The sequence below is a fragment of the Vicia villosa genome, linkage group LG2 (assembly GCF_029867415.1).
Source record: "Vicia villosa cultivar HV-30 ecotype Madison, WI linkage group LG2, Vvil1.0, whole genome shotgun sequence".
In the NCBI taxonomy this organism is placed as follows: domain Eukaryota; kingdom Viridiplantae; phylum Streptophyta; class Magnoliopsida; order Fabales; family Fabaceae; genus Vicia; species Vicia villosa.
Genome location: NC_081181.1, coordinates 160,847,401 through 160,866,120, shown reverse-complemented (window position 1 = coordinate 160,866,120; position 18,720 = coordinate 160,847,401). Strand labels below are relative to the sequence as shown.

The window sequence follows — 18,720 nt, the reverse complement described above, 5'->3', positions numbered from 1 at the left end:
TGGTGATTGAGAATTTGAGATACAAACAAAAAATACACAAGTTAACAGTGGTTAATAGAATAAATAATGTATCAAATAATGAGTTATGATATACATTTCTCTCTTAAACTTATAATTATAATTTTATGAGAATATAAAGAACTTTTATAGTGACAGTGAATTAGGTCTAAAATTATATTTGAGTTTGCTTTTTATTTTAACACTTATCAATCTCAAAAAGCATAAGCCTTTGTCTCGCTCCAGTTTCTGCCGTCGTCCTTAGCTCCGCCTCTCTGTTGATCGTTAGATTCCAGCCGTCATTCCTAGCGCCGCTGTCGATCCGTGGTGTTCCGTCAGCCTGCAAGGTTGGTGATAGTAAGATTTTTGCAAAGGCAAAGGTTTATATTTATTTATCAGTTTTTGAGTTGCATGAGAATGAAAACAAGGAGACGTTATCATGGTAAAGACAGAATCAGTGCTTTACCTGACTGTCTTTTGCTTCAAATTTTGTCTAATTTGGAAGTCTATCGAGCTGTTCAATTATCCATCCTCTCCACAAGATGGAAGAATATCTGGAAACATATGTCCGTTGTTACTTTGCATCACAGAAACTTTGAATCTATCGAAAGTTTTGCTACTTTCGTTTCTCAATTTTTCTCTTTTCGCACTGGTAAATCCTCTCTGCAAGCTCTCAATTTTGAATGCTTCCGCTATTTTGATGCTGAGCTGCTCAAAAGGATCATAAAATACTTATTTTCACACAATATCCAACGGTTAGATATGTCCGTGCCTTGTAGTCTCGAACACTTTCCACTTTGCACTAACTTTTCATATCATTCTCTAACCTCTCTTAAACTTATTGCATGCCAAGAAATTAATCATTGGGGTAGACAAGGACCAGTATTTCCAAATTCTCTTCAATTTCCTGCATTAACCTACTTGTATTTAGGATTCTTCACCTTACTCTGCACTACAGATGATGGCTATGCTGACCCCTTCTCGGTATTTCAAAGTTTGAATACTTTGATCATTAAAGATTGCCCACTTTATAATCATATAACCAATGTTGAAGACAGCCTCTTTATATCAAGCGTCACGCTTGTTAATTTAACAATAGTATTGCCTCTCAGTTACGAGTCTTACAAATTTAAATTATCTACCCCAAATCTTTGTAGCTTTAATTTTACTGGTAATCCTTTTCAAAATCTATCTGGGCACAATAACATTAGCAATACCAATTTCTCTTATATTAAACATGTAAGGATAGGTTTAACTTCTAAAAAAGTCGCAAAATTTCCTTCAATTCTATCAAATTGGCTTCTTGAGCTTGCCCTTATGGAATCATTCACAGTCACTTCAAACACTCTTAAGGTATTTTAATTTTGTGTTTGCTTAAAATTTACTGTTTTCATTATTTTTTAATATATTTGCATTTTTTTTATTGACTTGACTTAAATGACCTTAATTCAACTTCATTTCTCATTGTTTAGATTCTCAACTTATTTCCAAAGTCATGGAAGATTGATTTCCCTTATTTACATAACTTGAAGTTATTGAAAATAGAAACACATGAGTTTTTATCTCTACCCAATGGAAGAGAAGACTTTTTGCTTCAAAATGCACCGTCAGCAAAGAAAGTCATTTTCCCAGGGTAAATTTGCATTCAACTTTTAAATACAATTGTTTAATTTAGCTTTTTCTTTGTTTTTGTTTCCCTTATTCTCTCTTATTATAACTTAGTATAAATGGATAAATTACAAGTTATATGGGTTTTAGACATGACTTGATCTAATCTCAACTTAAACTATTTGGGTTATTTGGGGCTCAATTTACAATAATACCTCTTAAGCCATTGCACTCCCGAATTCTCTACTCTTAATAACATGAGTCATACTTAATACCTTGTTGATTTTTTTTTTATTTTGGATTTTAAACTATTATATTTGTTGTCTAGTTTGTGTTTTATTTTATTTATTTTTATTCATTTTTCTTTCAGTACACCTTATTAGTTTTGATTGATATCATTCTCACTATTTTTTTGCATCATGTAACATATATTGCCTCTATATTTTATAGACCTAGTTTGAAGGATTTAGCCAAAGAAGATCGGAGACGTATAAAGCAATTCCGATACAGATACTGACAAACCGACACCAGTAACAATTTAAGAAAATGAATAAAAATAAAGTAATGACAAATGTCGGTGCAGGGTGCAGGTGTCTGATTTAGACACTGTCGATGCTACATAGGATTTTATGTCCAAGAGATCAAAATATGCGTGTATGCAGTGACTAAGGCAATTTTTCCAAGAGAGACATCTTTTCATAGCTAGATAGCATTATTAAAACTTATTTATTTTCTTTACAACTTATTGAATTATGGTTTTTATTTTGTTTGTCAACAGGATTTATATATTTCAACATTTTTTATTTTCTTTGTCAAGAGGATTTGTACATTTCAACATTTGTGTCATGTGTTTGATCCTTCTATGTTGAATTTGGACCGTACACCTATGTGTTGTAGTGATTATGTTACGCTACATGATCCTACCATAATAGGAGATTGTTGTTTTTTCAAACGAATTAACAACTAACATGTTAATGATATTATAATTAGAAGGAAAAATAAAAAAGAAGTGTAATAAAATCATATTTAAAATTTTAAAAAATTAAATGCACACATTCTAAGAGAATATTTCTACAAATAATTTATTAACTTATGTTTTTGGGGCACACATTAACTTTTGTATGTTTTATACTTTTCAAGATGTATATGTTCCTTAACATAATCCACATTCATTTGTTTTATTTAATATTTTATTTTATTTGGCTCCCAAAGATGCTACCGAAGTACAAAATTAGTTGACTCAGTGAAATGCATGACTTATGGAAAGGTTAAAAGTCATAGAGTTTTTCACAGTGATCCTCTGGATGCAAGAAACATAATCCTTGAAGGTAGTGATTATGTTCTTCTTTTCAATGCATTGTTGCAACGAGATGATTTATTTTTAAATCTTACACAAAATTAACAGTAAAGAGAACTTATAATTGTGTTCTTTGAATACTTTTTGTCTACTTTATTACTTATGAAAGTTGTTATGAATTTATAGGAAAAAATAAGTGTTTTGTCTATTAACTCATGTTGCCTGAAAGCATAGAATTGCAAATTGAGGTATATATGGTTCAAGGAAAAATTGTCCAAGGTAGTTCAGTTTGAACAAATGGAGCTGGAAAGGATTAAAACAAAAGGACAATGTTGTGTGTTTGGAATCATTTAAGATTAGAGGGAAATTGATTCCTCTACTTTGAAAAATAATTCACACAGTCCATGTTGTCAACTACCATTCTTTTAAACTAAAATTTTACTTTTCCTCAATTGTCTATATTTGTTGAATTGGTTTGATTAGATATATTTTTTGTGTCATCAAATATTATTGAATGCAAAAACAACTGGTAATTAATTCGCTTATACTATAAGTTATAACAAGAGAGAGTAAGGGAAACAAAAAAAAAGAAGAGCTAAATTAAACAATTGTATTTAAAAGTTGAATGCACATTTACATTGGAAAATGACTTTCTTTGGTGAGGTGCGTTTTGAAGCAAAAAATCTTTTGTTCCATCAGGTAGAGATGAAAATTCATGTGTTTCTATTTTCAGGAACTTCAGACGGTGTAAATAAGGGAATCAATCTTCCATGAATCCGGAGTTAAGTTGAGAATCTAAGCAATGAGTAATGAAAGTGAATTATGATCATTTAAGACTAGTCAATAAAAAATAATGCAAGTATATTACACAAAAATGAAAGCTCTAAACCAATCGTTAGTTGGTCCAGTGGTGATTGACGCTGGGCTTGGTAGGGAAAACCACGGTTCGATCCCCCGCAACTGCGATCGGGAGGGGGATGGAACCACTTGATGCCAGAACTCGCCCCCGAACCGGACTAAACCGCTGGTATAAAGCCAAAAAAAATATGAAAGCTCTAAATTTCAAGCAAAAACCAAATTAAAATACCTTAAGCGTATCTGAGAGTGCTTAAAATACTTATAAGAAAAGTGATTCCGTTCACGATTCGAGTCTTGATCCATTTGATGAAATAACATTTTGAATTCGAAATTCAAACTTCCAGTAGTCCAAGAGACAAATTTAACGACAACTTCCACGGGTGGATGTTTAATGCAAATGTGAGATATTGGATCGAATTCTAGCGTATGTTGTAGTCGAAGTATGTTCAAGCATGCAATTTCCGAAAATGTTAGGTTTGTTAGCATGGCTAATTGGGTCTATTTGTTATGTCAAATTGTTTAAGTTAGCTTGTAATGGATATTTGTAAAATAGTTCATGAGTTTAGTATATTAGGTTTATTATAAATAACATACTAATCTCTCATCATTGCATATTGCAAATCCTATTTTAGGGTGAGAGGGTTATTTTATTCTTATAATCTTGATTAAAGAGAAAGTAAAGAATTCATATGTTTTTTTACGTTTAATTTTTTTCAAAACTACAAATATCAGTTCCACTTCTCTCCCTCCACAGGATCCTAGAACCTCTCACCCTCCACAGGATCCACATTAACCCCTATAAGACTACTCTTTTCAATATTAAAACGAAGTTCCAAAGTCAGCTCAAAAGACCCCAAAGAATATAGTTAATCGACCAAAAATTATCAAACAAAGCATTTGTCAAGATGACGGTATCATCTGTATATTGGAGATGGGAGACTCGCAAATCTAAGGAGCCAACTCTAAACCTAGAGAAAAGATCGAAGTCCACAACTCTAGTAAAAAAATCATTCAACCCTTCAACCACAAGCAGGAAAAAGGAAAGGAGTCAAGGGGTGACCTTGTTTCAACCCCCTATAGACGCTAATTTTTTGGATCAGACAACCGTTGAACAAAAATGCGAGACTGCCAAAAAAGACACGGGCACAGATCCAAGATCTTAACATAACATTAAAACCAAACTTGACAAGTATATAATCAGTAAAGCTCTAACTAACTGAAACATGCGTTTTTCAAAATCCACCTTTAAAATGAGAAAAGCTTTTTCAGTTTTTCAAAATCCACCAACCTATCCACTAACAATCTACCCTTAAAAAAATTCGATTAATTTGAAGAGATGAGATTGTCCATAACCTGAGACAACCTAATTACAATTACTTTGGCAACAAGCTTATAAAGAGACTTTAGGACCAAAACTAGTTTTTACTTAAAATGTCATATTTTATTGTGCACAAATCTTGCTATTCATAGAAAAATTTGATTCATGACTAGACTAATAAGAATTCTAGTGTTTAATTGAATCTCTGATTTAATAATCATGTTTTTATACATTTCCATCTATTTTCTTTTCAAAAGTTTGAGTTCCATAATTTAGCAACAGAGGTGCATTCTCAGTAGATGTAGATGGTGACTGCAGACTATCAACATCTTCCTCTATCTCTTCTGTTGCTTTGCCCCATAATACACCATAAAGGCCAATTGAGATGATTATGGCTCCAATTATACTGCAAAATGCAAAAGAAATTACACAAACGAGCACTTCAACAACCGTATGATAAGCATTTATGCTATGAACAGTCTCTGGTAGTAAATATATGACTGTAAATCTATTTTCCCATGCTTCTTCCCCTAGTAGTACGGCTTAGCAGAAAAACCAAAAGCTGAACTGAAAAACCAAACAAAATCATGCAGAATAAAACAGAAATGTGATTTTGGTTTAGTTCATGAAATATCCATCACAATTCAGTTATTTTCAGTGCAGTTTGGTTTTCTAAAACAGTCTTAATATTCTTTTTGGTTTGGTTTTTTATTTGGTTTCAAAAGTGTTAATTATCAGTTAATAAAACAATTTGGTACAGTTTCACAAAAAATCAGTTCCGGTTTTTTGAAATGTATTTTTGGTTCGGTTAGGTTCAGAACCTCAGAACTAGTACATAAACCTTATACCAATTGAGTAATAGTTCATTTAAGTTTGATTTGATAATTCTTCTTAAACCGAACCATGAACAATCCTATTTGGTGGGAACCTAATATATTTGTTCCCCATGTTTTAAGAAAGAATAGAGAAATGACCATACCTTCCAATATGAAGTGTATCACCAAGGAATATAACTCCCAAGATAACAGAAATAGCAATTTGGAGTGGCATGAATGATGTTACATAGACAGCCCCCTTTAAGTGAACTGACCAGGCGTAAATTAGATTGCCTACTAACTTTCCAAATATTCCCTGGGAAAAAAAATGTCATCGATAAACTGCACAAGCTTGAGAGGAGTAAATTTTTTTTAGTTATGATCTAAGTTGATATCAAATATGGGTGTCAAAATAACACAAATCAAATTTTTGGTCAAAGTGTAGCAGTAGTTTGCAGTGTATCTTACAGAAGAAACAATGGAGATGAGTGAGAGATTTAGTCCTATTTTCCAAGCACTTGCATTTGGAACTGATAACAAAGCTACAACTATTGATATGATGGTTGCAGTTGTTGAATATAACAAGACTAAAGTTAGTTCATCTGGGAACTCTTTCAAGATATGTACCTGTCAAATAGATATAGGAACGGAAACTTGTTAAAGCTAAATATTTGAAGCTCTCATTAAATAACAAGAAATGAAGAAATATTTCTTTGTAAAGGAAATGCATTTTCAGAAAAACGAGTAAGCATAATTTAGAGAAGAGTAATACTAACAACATGTGTTTAGGCCAATGAGAAAATTTAAAAAGTCAATTGTCACACATTCTAATAAATAACCAACACTTCATATTAAAAACATATTTGGTGTCTGACATGTGTTGGTGTCTTTCAATGACACGTGTAGTTGCAGTCAATCACTTCCATTTCTTTCAAACCATTATCGATATATTTACATGTTAGTGTGGTGTCTGGTGTTTATGTTTGTGTAAAGGCTTCACGGACAAATAGTAGTCAATTATTGATCTCTCATTTTGCAAAATCCTACCTGTAATATATACCATAGTGAAAGCAGAAAGTAGTCAACTGTTAGAATAATGCCAGCAATGGCCCAACTTGAATCCACTGAGTTGAGAAAGCCAATTGGTTGATGAAGTGGTGAGGAATTCAAGATGGATTTTCCTTTGTAAAAAGTCAATACAAAAGCACCTGCTATTGATATTATGCTTCCCACTACTTTAGCATTACTACTTCTACTCTTCAAAGCTAACTTTTCCATCCTTAATTGCAAAATGATAAGAGGAAACAAAATAAGTGGGCAATAGACAAAGTAAGAATCTGAAAAATTTTAATATATTAATGATCAAACCTGAAAGTGACAGCCAGCATGAAAGTGAAAGCAGGTACCAGATTAGCAATTGCTGAAGAAAGTGTTGGAGAACTATAATTAATACCAATATAACCCAGAATTTGAGATCCACTTCTGCATAACAGCACCATACAATTCCAAAACATCAAACACAAGTCATCACAAGCATAAAATTAATCAGACCACTTTAACCAAAACTAATAATACTTTTTGGCCTTAACTTAACCCTTCAGTTTTCAAAAAAGAAAGGAATCTTGTTAATCTGAAAATCAACTCAAAGGTAAGTAAAATTTCACCAAAAGATAAAAGATTATGCCAACCGGAGAAAAAATTACTAGTAAACTAAAATTCATAATTATCAATTGATATGTATTCATAATTATCATGGTCGTTTCTGAGGCCGCCGTGCAATACGGGCTACCGCACAGGACCTAAAATCTGTCACGGTTAAACTGTATTTAAATAGGGTCTTATAAAAATTTTATCACTGTTAAAACGTGGTTATATAGGATCACTAATTATTTTGTCATAGTTGAACAGTAATTAACCTACACAATGTCTCCAAAAATATTGCAGTAAATATCGATTCATATCACAACAACATTATAATCAAATATTGTAGTGAAGTATAAGGTCAGTTTGACATTACCCTAATGCTCCAAGAAGCATACTTTTCCATATTATGGAGAAAGTAAGTGGAGGAACCACTCTTGCTCTGCAAAAGGACATGAGAAGAAAACACATGAAGTAATTAGTCAAATGAAATATGAGACAAGTGTGTGTTTCAAATGACAGTCAAATTGACGAAATCACAGTGACATATTAATTTCATTGAACCTTCTGGTGAAAAGAGTGACAGGTAAGAGAACACAAGTACCAACAACATAAGCATAGGCAATAAAGACATGATTGTTCATCCCTTGAAGTGTTGCTGCTTTGAATAAAGCGAGTAAAGCCATGTCAACACATTCAAAGCTTATAATCACAATAACTGGTAGAAAATCCATGTAAAAAGACCATCTTTTTCTCATCTTTATTGTGATTTCTATCACAAACCGTGTAGAAATTCAGAATTTCTGTGAGATGTTAACGAGGATGAGGTTTAGATTTTGACCAAATTCCCAAAATTGAAATTGAAACTTTTAATCTAATTGATATCATATTATATAAAACATGTGCTGCATAATAATAATGATAAAAAACTTTTCATAAAAATCTTTTCATAGAAATTATTTTTTCACCGTCAATATCCTAATTTGGTTAGAACATAAAATATTATTTGTATTTATAGGAACTTGATTTTAAAATAAATAAATATTATTTTGACTGTTAAATGTAAATTTAATTATTTCTAGTTGTACTACTCTAATTTAAAACCATTATACATTATTCAATTGAAGGTGGCAAAAAAAAGAATTGATATTAATTTATTTGATGAAGATAAAAAACGATAGTAATTAAATTACCATAACTTACCATTAGTAATGAATGTGATGGCAAAGCAACAATGCGATTGGTTCAATTTCGCAGGATACGATCGGTGAGATTGTTGTTGTTGAAATCTCATTTTTTTCAAGCTGGTTGCGGTGACTGGTTCAAACGGACGAAGTGAAGGTGGAAGAGTGAGGAGAAAAATTGGTGAGGTGGCGGCATTGAGTTTGTGGAGGTGAAAGGTTTCACACTTGTGTGCTGCTCATATCATAATGGAATAAGATTGGTGAGTAATATTTCACATCTCAAATGCAAATAATCTAAACCAATAAGATCGGGGCGATTTTAATTTTACTGTTTTGTTTTATTTTAACAATAAAGTTATTAGAGTTTGACTTAACTTATCCTTACAAAATTAGTTGATAAGGTAATGAGTGTCACTCTATATAAAAAATATCATTGCTCTATCTCTAATTAATGTGAGACTTTAGGATCTTACTAATACAGTCTCTCACGTTCAGCATTTTTTTTGGACTTGGTGTGTGAATATTAACGGTGGGCGGCCCATGGTCTGATCGATGTACTTTGATATCTTATTAGAGTTTGACCTAACTCATCCTTACAAAATCGATTGGTAAGGTGAGGAGTGCCACTCTATATAAACTTTTTAAATATTCTATCTCCAATTAATGTGGGACTTTAGGATTTTCCTAATAGAGGTGTCAAACTCTCATCCTAAACTCACTTCGACCTTATTAAGGCTATGTTTTGATATATCAAAATCACATGAGTCGAGTGAAATAGAATAATGGAGTATGATAAATATTTCATTTTATTATTTAGATATTTTAAGATGGAATGTAATAAAAAATGTTATTCCGTCCCAATTCAATAGAAAAAAAAGGAAGGTGAGTAATGAAATTGGATGGAATGTTATTAGTGTGAAAATTTTAGCTGAAAGATTCGATAGAGAATCATAATAAACACATATGAAAATAACTAAGCATGAAGTGACCAATCTTGGATACACTAGTCACGTTAACCAAGATGGTTCGACTAAATTTACTAGACTTGATTTGAAAGAGTCTCGGGAACAAATCCACAAGATTAAGATCACTCTCTCCTCAAAACATGTCTAGAATTTCGAAAAAATTTGCACAAATCATTAGATATTGGGGACTTAGTGTGTTTTTAGTCCACGATTTAGCCAAACTAGTGATGTTTTGACGACACTATATGAGTTGACCAGAGACTCTCGACAGAGGCGTTTATGGGGTTCAAAGGCAGTTATCAGTGTGATGGGTGATTTGAGTCGTTTAAACATTGAAGATGCGTGGAAGCAAACTAGAATATTGAAGTCAATCACCACTGAAGAGGATATGTGTCAAGTTCTGTGGAGATAATCGTTGTTGATGGTTAACATTGTATAGTCTATAGGTAGATCTCATTGTTGTGAGAATTAACGACAATTGAGACCGCGACAATAGTTAAAAGAAAAGTCACAAAAAAACCTTTTGTTTTGTATTAAACAAGATGATTTTAATTTAAAAAATATGGGTGTGTCCCTTTTATGAATAATATAAATGCTTATGATGTTTTCAAAAGTGCATTATCATATTTTTTGATTGGACCAAACACATCTATCATACTCGTTTTAGTTCAATGATTGAAATTCCACTCATTTAAAATAACGCTACACTTCTAGAAACTACTTTTTAATAATTCTACGTTCAAATTTTTGAAATCAAACATACACTATTGTATTTTAGAGCAATTGTGTCTATCATGTTAGACGATAGACTACGATCTAGAGAGGGGTGAATAGATCGCAAATTAAAGTTTCTTAATAAAATTATATTTTAAAAATGATTTATCTATGGAGTGTAGAAACAATCTTGAATCGATTATCGTTTATCACAAACTATTAACGAAAAGATCGAATATGCGTTAACCGATAGAACGAGTACGTAAGATGAGAAAGACAACCAATATATTTTTAACAATTTGCGTTTGAATATAAATCACACAGTAGTAACCTATTTCTAATCAAATAATACACAAAAATTGACTCAAGCAATTTGTCAAACACTTTATGTGCAATCGATTCAAACCATGTTTTTCTTTGAATTTTGTTGATATGAGAAACCAATTACAATCACATAGATTGTGATCAACTCAACAAAATTGTTTGAAGTATTAGACAAAGAAATAATCTCTATGTATCAATCAAAAAACCAACTGTTTAATAATTTACACGTAAATATAAGAGAGAAAGAGAGAGAGAGAGAGAGAGAGAGAGAGAGAGAGAGAGAGAGAGAGAGAGAGAGAGAGAGAGAGAGAGAGAGAGAGAGAGAGAGAGAGATAAGAATTTGTTTAGGCAATTCCCTAATTGGCCTCACTATGGGTACGTTTGCCCCTAATTTCAAAGAAATTAAGATAATGAAAAATTAACCTTTGCAAATATAGTTTACAAGATAAAAAGTAGTAATTCAGCCCTCCAAACTCTATGGTTGATGTTGTTTTTGTTTGTTATTTTACATGTGTTTCAAGTTGTAAGAGAATGATCTCATATATCATTTCTCTAACTTGTTATTAAACACATAAATTGTTATCGGTCGGCCTTGCTGTAGGGTGACTTCTATATAAGTTACCTGGCGATTGCTTAACATAGCGCTAAATTTGTCCCATGTCGTAAAATGATCATTCGTGGCCCAAACCTATGTTTGAAAGCCCAAGGATGGTTGATTATTTAACAATTGGTTCAATTCCTATGAAACTTGTTGCTAGGTGGCTTTGATATTATCATTCCTCTAATGAGTTTTCATTAACTTTACCTAAGTTCATTATTCAACAATTATTGATCATTCACTTCAATAATCAACTTCTAATCACTAACTTCTAATTTTTACTTTTTGTTTCCTCCGTTGCTTTGCTTTATTTTTATGCTTTATTTTACATCTTTAGCATCCATTCTCATATTTACTTTTTCTTGTATTTTTCCTTTGTCCATTTGGACTTTTATTTTGTCCTTAAAATATTAATAAAAGGCTAAACTATAAAAAACTTAATGAGGACTTGGACTTTGATTACTATACCCTATGCTAGGAGGATGAACTATTGGACTAAGATCTTGTACTTTGACTTTATTCTGCTGATATTCTGGAGTTCTTGGAGTTTAATCCAAGGCATTGGTTTGATTTTCTTTGTGTGCAGGTTATCTTGAATTTCATACTTTGTCTGAAGTCTTTGGGGTTTACTCCAAGGCATTGTAATTGAGAATTCTTCTCTATACAGCTGTTACTCTGGCCAATTGTTGTCTTAAGTTCTTGTGGTTCATTTCTAAGGCTTTGGTTTGCAAATTATTCATATGAAGATGTTATGTTGAACTCAAGAAAGTTCATGTGGTTCATTGAAGAGTTGAGATAACAAAGACTTTGCTTGATTCATAATTCATCTGAGGTTTATTTTATCTGGTACTTGGTATTATGCTTGCTTGGTTGGTTAATTCAAAGGATGAGAATTCTACATTGACTTCTTTATGTCAAGTGTTGGCTTCTTCTTGGTTAGATCTTTATTTACCTTAACTTTTACTTTATGCTTTAGGATAGTCCGTTCATCTCCTCCCCTTTCTCAAATTTTCAAAACTTCTCCCTCTCTTTCAAAATCTTCTTATGTTTGCAAACTTTTAAACTCTCGTTTGATAAAACTTTCTTTTGAAACTTTTACCCATGGTGACTTTTCTTCTAAAGATCCCTTTTAAAGTTTAGACATGAAAGATCATTATGGTGGAGATGTAATCCCTTACTATCTTGATACTGATTGAAATGATTGATTTTTTTCCACTTGAAAGAGTTAGTGGCATACTTGTTAATTTATCCAAGTTGGAGCCCTTCTTTCATTTGTGATTCAAAGAATCCATTTGTTCTCATGTTCAAGAATGATTAGCTGAGTTTTCTCTCCTATGATGATAAAGTGTCTACTCAATTTTAAACTAACTTGTGTTTCCCTTTTTAGTGGAACTGCAAATGCTCTGAATTTTTCATTGTACTTAGGAGGTATGTAGGCACAAGATGTTAAGTCTTACCGAGCATAATTTAAAAATAAAAAAAACAAACTTTATTTTGCACACAATTTCTTTTACACAGATTATGCTAACACCTTCCTCTTGCATAATCAACCCCCGTACCTAAGATCTATGCTTTGTTTAATTAGTTTTGATTTAAAAACTTCTTTGAGTTTTACTTCGTTCTTTTCCCAATTCCTTTAGAAACAATAAAGCGCGACGGCGATTTTCACTAAAATAATGAGTCAAGTCAATCTAATGGCTTTGGTATCAATTTTTCTCCGCTACACTAATATATCTGGCACAGAAATCTTATCCCGAAACCTCATAATCCCATTATCAACTACTTTAAAATCCATTTCTTTTCCTTGACTTATTAGTGCCAACCGATTCAATTAATGTAAATCCAACTTCTGTCATTCTTTAAACTCTTCTAACACATTGTTAGTTACCTTCAACATACTCAACGTGTTGATGTGTTATTTTTTAATATGTGACTTTTGTTAGCTAATGTGAATAGTGCCCGTTATCAATCACATTTTACATGTTATTTTTTTTATTATACTTATTAAATTAAATTAAAATATTTAAAGTTTTAATAAACCTTAAATTAATTTGTCTAAGCAAATCTATTGAAAATTTCGCTGGAACATTGACCTTTATTTGTTTTCATTTCTCATAAGCATCATCACATAGTATGCCTTTCTATCCCCACTTTTTTAACTAGATATGAATCTTATCCTTTTTGCAAACAATTGTTGTTCAACTTTAATAATACAATTTATTTTATATGTTATATAAGAAGATTTTTGATTCATAAAAGGAAGTAAAAGAAAACAAGGAAATAATGAATATTCATATGTACTTGTGACTATTCAATTGACTCTATGAAGGTGGAATCAACAAAAGAAATTATTATATGAAAGATTTAAAGCCTGAAGCTGGGTAAAGTTTCAAAGTTCCAATAGTATTTTACTTGAGATTTCAAATTTGTACTAGTTGAAGTTATACATGTTCCACAACCTTTCGTATAATTATGAGATTTCAATTCAAAAATTTCATGCATATTTGAAGATAAGTTTTGTAGTCATTGTAATAAGATTTTGTCCCGATAATTTTGTTATTATATGAAAAAGAAGAAAAATCAAATGTGGTTTTGCACATTCCTTTCAAGAAAGACGACAACATGAAAAAAGAGAGACTTTCATCGAACAAACTTGATAATCTTATCTAGATTCTGGTGTCGAGAATCAACGATGATATTAAAGACCATGTGAGACTTGGATAATAATCAAGAGGCTTCATCCATTTGAAATTGATGAAGGGAGTGATGTAGCAAATGATAAACAAAATTGTATTTTTGAATTTAGTAAGAAAGAAGCTAGTTTTATTTGTTTTAATTAGGTTTTTAAATATTTTTAATTTGATTTAATAAAATAAAAAATGACATATAAAATGTGATTGGCCAATTAGAACTAAATGTGTGAATTGACAAATTAAATATATTATTTTACTAAAATAATATATAATTTATGGTAGTAATTAGTCTAAAGTTTTATATTTAAGTAGGAAGTATCTTACAAGTAATGAATGAAAAAGAAGAAATTAAATATCTAGTTGCCTTACTTTAATTGTTCACTCCATTGTACATAGACAATGACCTCAATGGAGGTTAGTACTTGCTTAAAGAAATCACTTATATAGGAGAGAGACTTAAAAAGGCTTTAGTGGACCATATGCAATGCATAAAACCTTCAATTGAGCATTTTCCTTCTATTTACTAATGACAATAACCAAACATCTAAATTTGTAGTACTTGTTTGGTCCAAAAAAGAAATTTTGTTCTAATTCTAATTGTATTCAAAACTTTTTCCCACACTTAATTCCTAAGTTAAAAAAATAATCCATTTTTGTAAGTAACATCCTAAATAGAAGCATTTAATAAATCTAATAAAAGATTTTGATTCTAACCCTTAGTTAGAGAAAAGCATAGTAATACACGTTTGTATACTAGAACTAGTACTTCCTACCAAACTTGACCTAAGGCTCTTAAAAAATGTATCTTTTTTTTCTTTTGTTTTCTCTTTCTTTTTTGACTAATAGGTTAATATTAATACGGTTGGCATTAATAATTGATATGCAACAGTCCTTAAATTTGGGTTTACAGCTACATAACGTGTAACCTACTACAGAAAATATCATTAATAAAAGTACCACCAATTCAAAACCTTTTGATCATTCATTGGTTAACCTCAAGTGGTATCGGTGCATATTTTGAATTCAATTTCGTGACATTTAATTGAAAATTTGTAGAAAAGTTAAAATTCATTTATTTCTAATTTTTGTTTTATTTGACTATTCAAATACTCTTGGTAAATTTTCTTCATTTTAGTTTTTTTATCTTTAAATAGAATAAAAAGTTATTTATTTTAAAATATCATTCTATTATATTTATAAAACTTTAAAAAGCTGTTAAAGAAATTTATAATGTTTTTGATATATTAATTAAAATAGTATTTAAACATATAATTTATAACATATTATATTTGTTCAATTTTTATTTTCAAAATCAACATTTTTATATTTTTATATTGTAATAGATTGAATAAAACTTTGACGAGATAACTTATCGTTAAAGAAACATGGTTGATCTCAATTTTATAAAGTTGATCTATAATGTGAGGATTGACCCAACTTATAAACTAATGTTCAGATCATATATTATTTTGTGTGAAATTTTTATCACACTATGAGTCTGTTTGGTAAGACCATAAAAAGAGCTTTTAGCTTTTAGCTTTTCAGCTCATATAAATAAAAAAGCTCTATTTGTAACTGTTTTTAGTTTTTAACTTTTAGCTTTTTTACTAGCTTTTGTCTTTTTTTTTTTTGAAAAGCTATTTGAAGTAGCTTTTGAGCTTATAGCTTTTAGCTTGTGACTTTTCCTTCCATTTATACCCATATTATTTTAACAAAAATCTATTTTTACCCATTGATATATATTATGATTCAATGTTTAATGTTTTTTTTAATCTTTAATATTTTTAATAACATCTAAAGTATACAATAAATTTTGAAATAGTGTTGATAATTCTCAAGTTAGTGAAATGTAATCGAAGAATCAATGAGATTAACCAAGATGAAGAAAATTAAAATTTTTGTTATATTTTAATGGTATAATATTAAATAATAAACTTATTTTTATCATTACTTTTGATTAATTTAACTGAATTCAAATTTCATGTATTTCGTTAAATTTATTTATATATTTATATAAAAATTTAAAATATTTTGATTTTTTTTAAATTTTTTACATATATTAAAATTGCTTTGTAAGTTTGTATTAATATATTTATTTTTATCAAATATAAATTAATTTAATAATAATAATATAATAAGATAAATAAATCACAAATTTCTTAATAAGAATGTCCTTTTGTGTCATTTTGTATTTATCAGCTTAATATAACATCTAATTTATCAAACACTCAAATTACCTTATCAGCTATCAGTCACCAGCTACCAACTATCAGTCACCAGCTACCAGCTACCAGTCACCAGCTATCAGCTACCAGCTAGTTTTACCAAACAGAGCCTATCTCACGTCTAGATTGGACATTTGGGGCGTGAAAATAAATAGAGGGTGAGTTTATAGTGAAAATCAGATAACAGGTAGTCCAACAGGTCTTAAAGTAGACTCTAATATCATGATTATATTTAAAGTTTGACATAACTTACAAAACTGACTTGTAAGGTAAGGTGTCTCACTCTATATAAACTTTGTGGGACTTATTTTTAATCAATGCGAGATTTGAATTTTTTCGATTTATTCCATATAATTAGAATATGGGTGCAAAATGAGTTCGGTCCGTTGGGCATGCTCGTTTTACCAGCACTTTAGTGCGGGACATGGAAAGGGTTTAGGCCCTGACTCTCTAATGTGTCAGCTACACCTCACCTCGTTTTTTATGTGGGCTTTTGTGGGCACGTGCATTAACATAATTTTTTTGTATTTTTAAGCTTAAAAAATATAAAGTCAGTAGGCTCGTCCCGCCCTCACCTTTAGTGTGAGGGAGACCGAGATTTTAAGTCCGCACCCTCAATTATGCCCGATCCAACTTACAAGGCGGGTCTAAACGGAACAAACATGCTCATTTGCCATTCCTAAACTAGAGTTTGACATATCTGTCCTTACAAAGCTGACTTGTAAAGTGAGGGGTGTAACTAAATATAAACTCTTTTTGGGCTTTATCTTTAACCAATGTGGGACTTGAGTTTTTCTTAATACACCCCTCACGCCCAATAATATTAACCTTGGTGTGTGAAACAAATAATGGATAACCTGAAATATCAATATGTGAGACTTGATTTTTTTAATACACCTCATTGTGCCAAACACTATTGGCTTAAAACACATATAAATAATGGGTGGTCCAAATCGATTGACTCGTAGTACCATGTTGAGTAGCATAGTTGGGCCCATGAGAAGAGAAAAATAAATTAAGAGATGAAAGGATCCTCTAATATTGATTTAAATGATAAGATCTTCATTACAATGGATACATGATACACTTTATATAGTGATCAAACCAACTAACAAATTTTTACTAACTTGTAATAAAACTAACTAATTAGTAACCATATATAACAAATAAATCTAACACCATATTTCAAGTTAAAATATGGATTAACATTTCCAACTTCAAAAATAATTATACAATCCAAAGAAAAAGAAAATACAATGAACTCATTAAAGAAAATTAAAAAAAAAATACAAGTCGAAATCACATCAAAACTAAAAACAAAAGTTAATGTTTATAGTAGTAGTGAGAGAGATGTCTAACTCAAAGAAGTTTTTGACCTATTTTCGGCTCTTTAAAAATCTCATGATGTCTCCTCGACTCACATTCCAATAGAGTCAATAAACGTCTTCAAAAGTCATAATTTGGCTGACAAAGTTTAATCATCCTATGATGGAAGCATATAGAGAATATAAAATATTGACGTAATCCGAAACACTATAGATTAGCAAGCACTAAACCTAGAATGAGAATACATGATTGCAAGCACAAAATCTGTCAAATAAATGCCGAAATCCTCTAGATAAAGAAAATGCTAAATTTTATTATATCAAAGATAATCCAGCAGCCATGCCAAAGATGTTTAAATACAGAAGAAAATAAACCCTAATGAAATTTTAATCGAAAACTGAAATAAATAATTAAAACAAAAAATTGCATAAAATAGTAAAATATTGTTTTTGGGCTTGAAACAAACTCGGATGGCTTTTTAAGCCCATAACTCACAGCAAATTCGTGAGTTGGACTCGTGGGCCAATTCTCTATCTCAAAAAGTATAATAATAGTTATTATGACATCGAATGTCAAATTTACACAAGTCATGCCAAACCTTTTTGACGCGCGATTTCTTCTTTAATATACGCAATCAGTTTTTCTACATCAAATGTTAATTATCATTGAGTATGTATATAAAGAATGAAAATTAATAAGCTATAGATGGGTAGAAGCACATAAAAAATGAAAGATGTTTAACTACTATATTATAGAGAAAAACGATAACTACCATTGAATATAAAACATTAAAGTAAATCATGAATGCGTAAATAGGAATTAAATAACCATATTGTCAAAATAATTAAGTTTAATGACAAACTTCAACAAATATATAATATTACAAACTAAATTATTATTGTGGAAGTCGATAAAGGGTTGGTGATCAGAAGGAAAAAAATATAATGAAATGAAAAAAAATGAAAGGAAACAAGGAGGTGATTAGAAATTATTCATATCTCTAATACCTTGTTAAAAAAAAGTGATTGTGACTAATTCAAATCCAATAAAATCAATTTGTAAGACGATATTGTTTTCACTTAAAAACACAAGTTGATGTCATATATATTGTCAAAAGTAACACACATCAAAATAAGTTTAAGACTAAAAAAAATCAA

At 30.5% G+C, this 18,720-nt stretch overlaps 2 protein-coding genes across 3 annotated transcripts; one reads left to right on the top strand and one right to left on the bottom strand.

Annotated features, from left to right (window-relative positions):
• The first annotated feature begins 402 nt into the window (after positions 1–402).
• On the top strand, positions 403–2,416 carry LOC131647267 (F-box/LRR-repeat protein 13-like). Of its 2 annotated transcripts, XM_058917178.1 has the most exons (3): positions 403–1,350; positions 1,470–1,630; positions 2,056–2,416. In XM_058917178.1, exons 1-3 carry the CDS (start codon positions 409–411, stop codon positions 2,120–2,122), a joined length of 1,170 nt encoding a protein of 389 aa, XP_058773161.1. In that variant the 5' UTR covers positions 403–408; the 3' UTR covers positions 2,123–2,416. The 2 variants fall into 2 exon arrangements, with proteins under 2 accessions (XP_058773161.1, XP_058773162.1); XM_058917179.1 differs by lacking the exon at positions 1,470–1,630.
• A 2,733-nt stretch (positions 2,417–5,149) lies between these two features.
• LOC131647266 (WAT1-related protein At3g28050-like) lies at positions 5,150–8,951 on the bottom strand. The gene is made up of 8 exons (XM_058917177.1): positions 8,738–8,951; positions 8,099–8,337; positions 7,911–7,976; positions 7,262–7,375; positions 6,941–7,172; positions 6,362–6,520; positions 6,058–6,209; positions 5,150–5,484 (listed from the first exon to the last, which is right to left on the bottom strand). The coding sequence occupies exons 2-8, from the start codon at positions 8,290–8,292 to the stop codon at positions 5,304–5,306; spliced, it is 1,098 nt and encodes a 365-aa protein (XP_058773160.1). The 5' UTR covers positions 8,293–8,337; positions 8,738–8,951; the 3' UTR covers positions 5,150–5,303.
• Positions 8,952–18,720: the final 9,769 nt, after the last annotated feature.

Excerpts from the sequence above, each read along its gene's own strand:
- LOC131647267 (XM_058917178.1), top strand. The coding sequence starts at position 409 with ATGAGAATGAAAACAAGGAGACGTTATCATGGTAAAGACAGAATCAGT. Across the intron at positions 1,351-1,469 it reads TCACTTCAAACACTCTTAAG|ATTCTCAACTTATTTCCAAA; the intron begins GTATTTTAATTT and ends CTCATTGTTTAG. Across the intron at positions 1,631-2,055 it reads AAGAAAGTCATTTTCCCAGG|ACCTAGTTTGAAGGATTTAG; the intron begins GTAAATTTGCAT and ends TATATTTTATAG.
- LOC131647266 (XM_058917177.1), bottom strand. The coding sequence starts at position 8,292 with ATGAGAAAAAGATGGTCTTTTTACATGGATTTTCTACCAGTTATTGTG. Across the intron at positions 7,977-8,098 it reads GTCACTCTTTTCACCAGAAG|AGCAAGAGTGGTTCCTCCAC; the intron begins GTTCAATGAAAT and ends GTCCTTTTGCAG. Across the intron at positions 7,376-7,910 it reads ATGCTTCTTGGAGCATTAGG|AAGTGGATCTCAAATTCTGG; the intron begins GTAATGTCAAAC and ends GCTGTTATGCAG.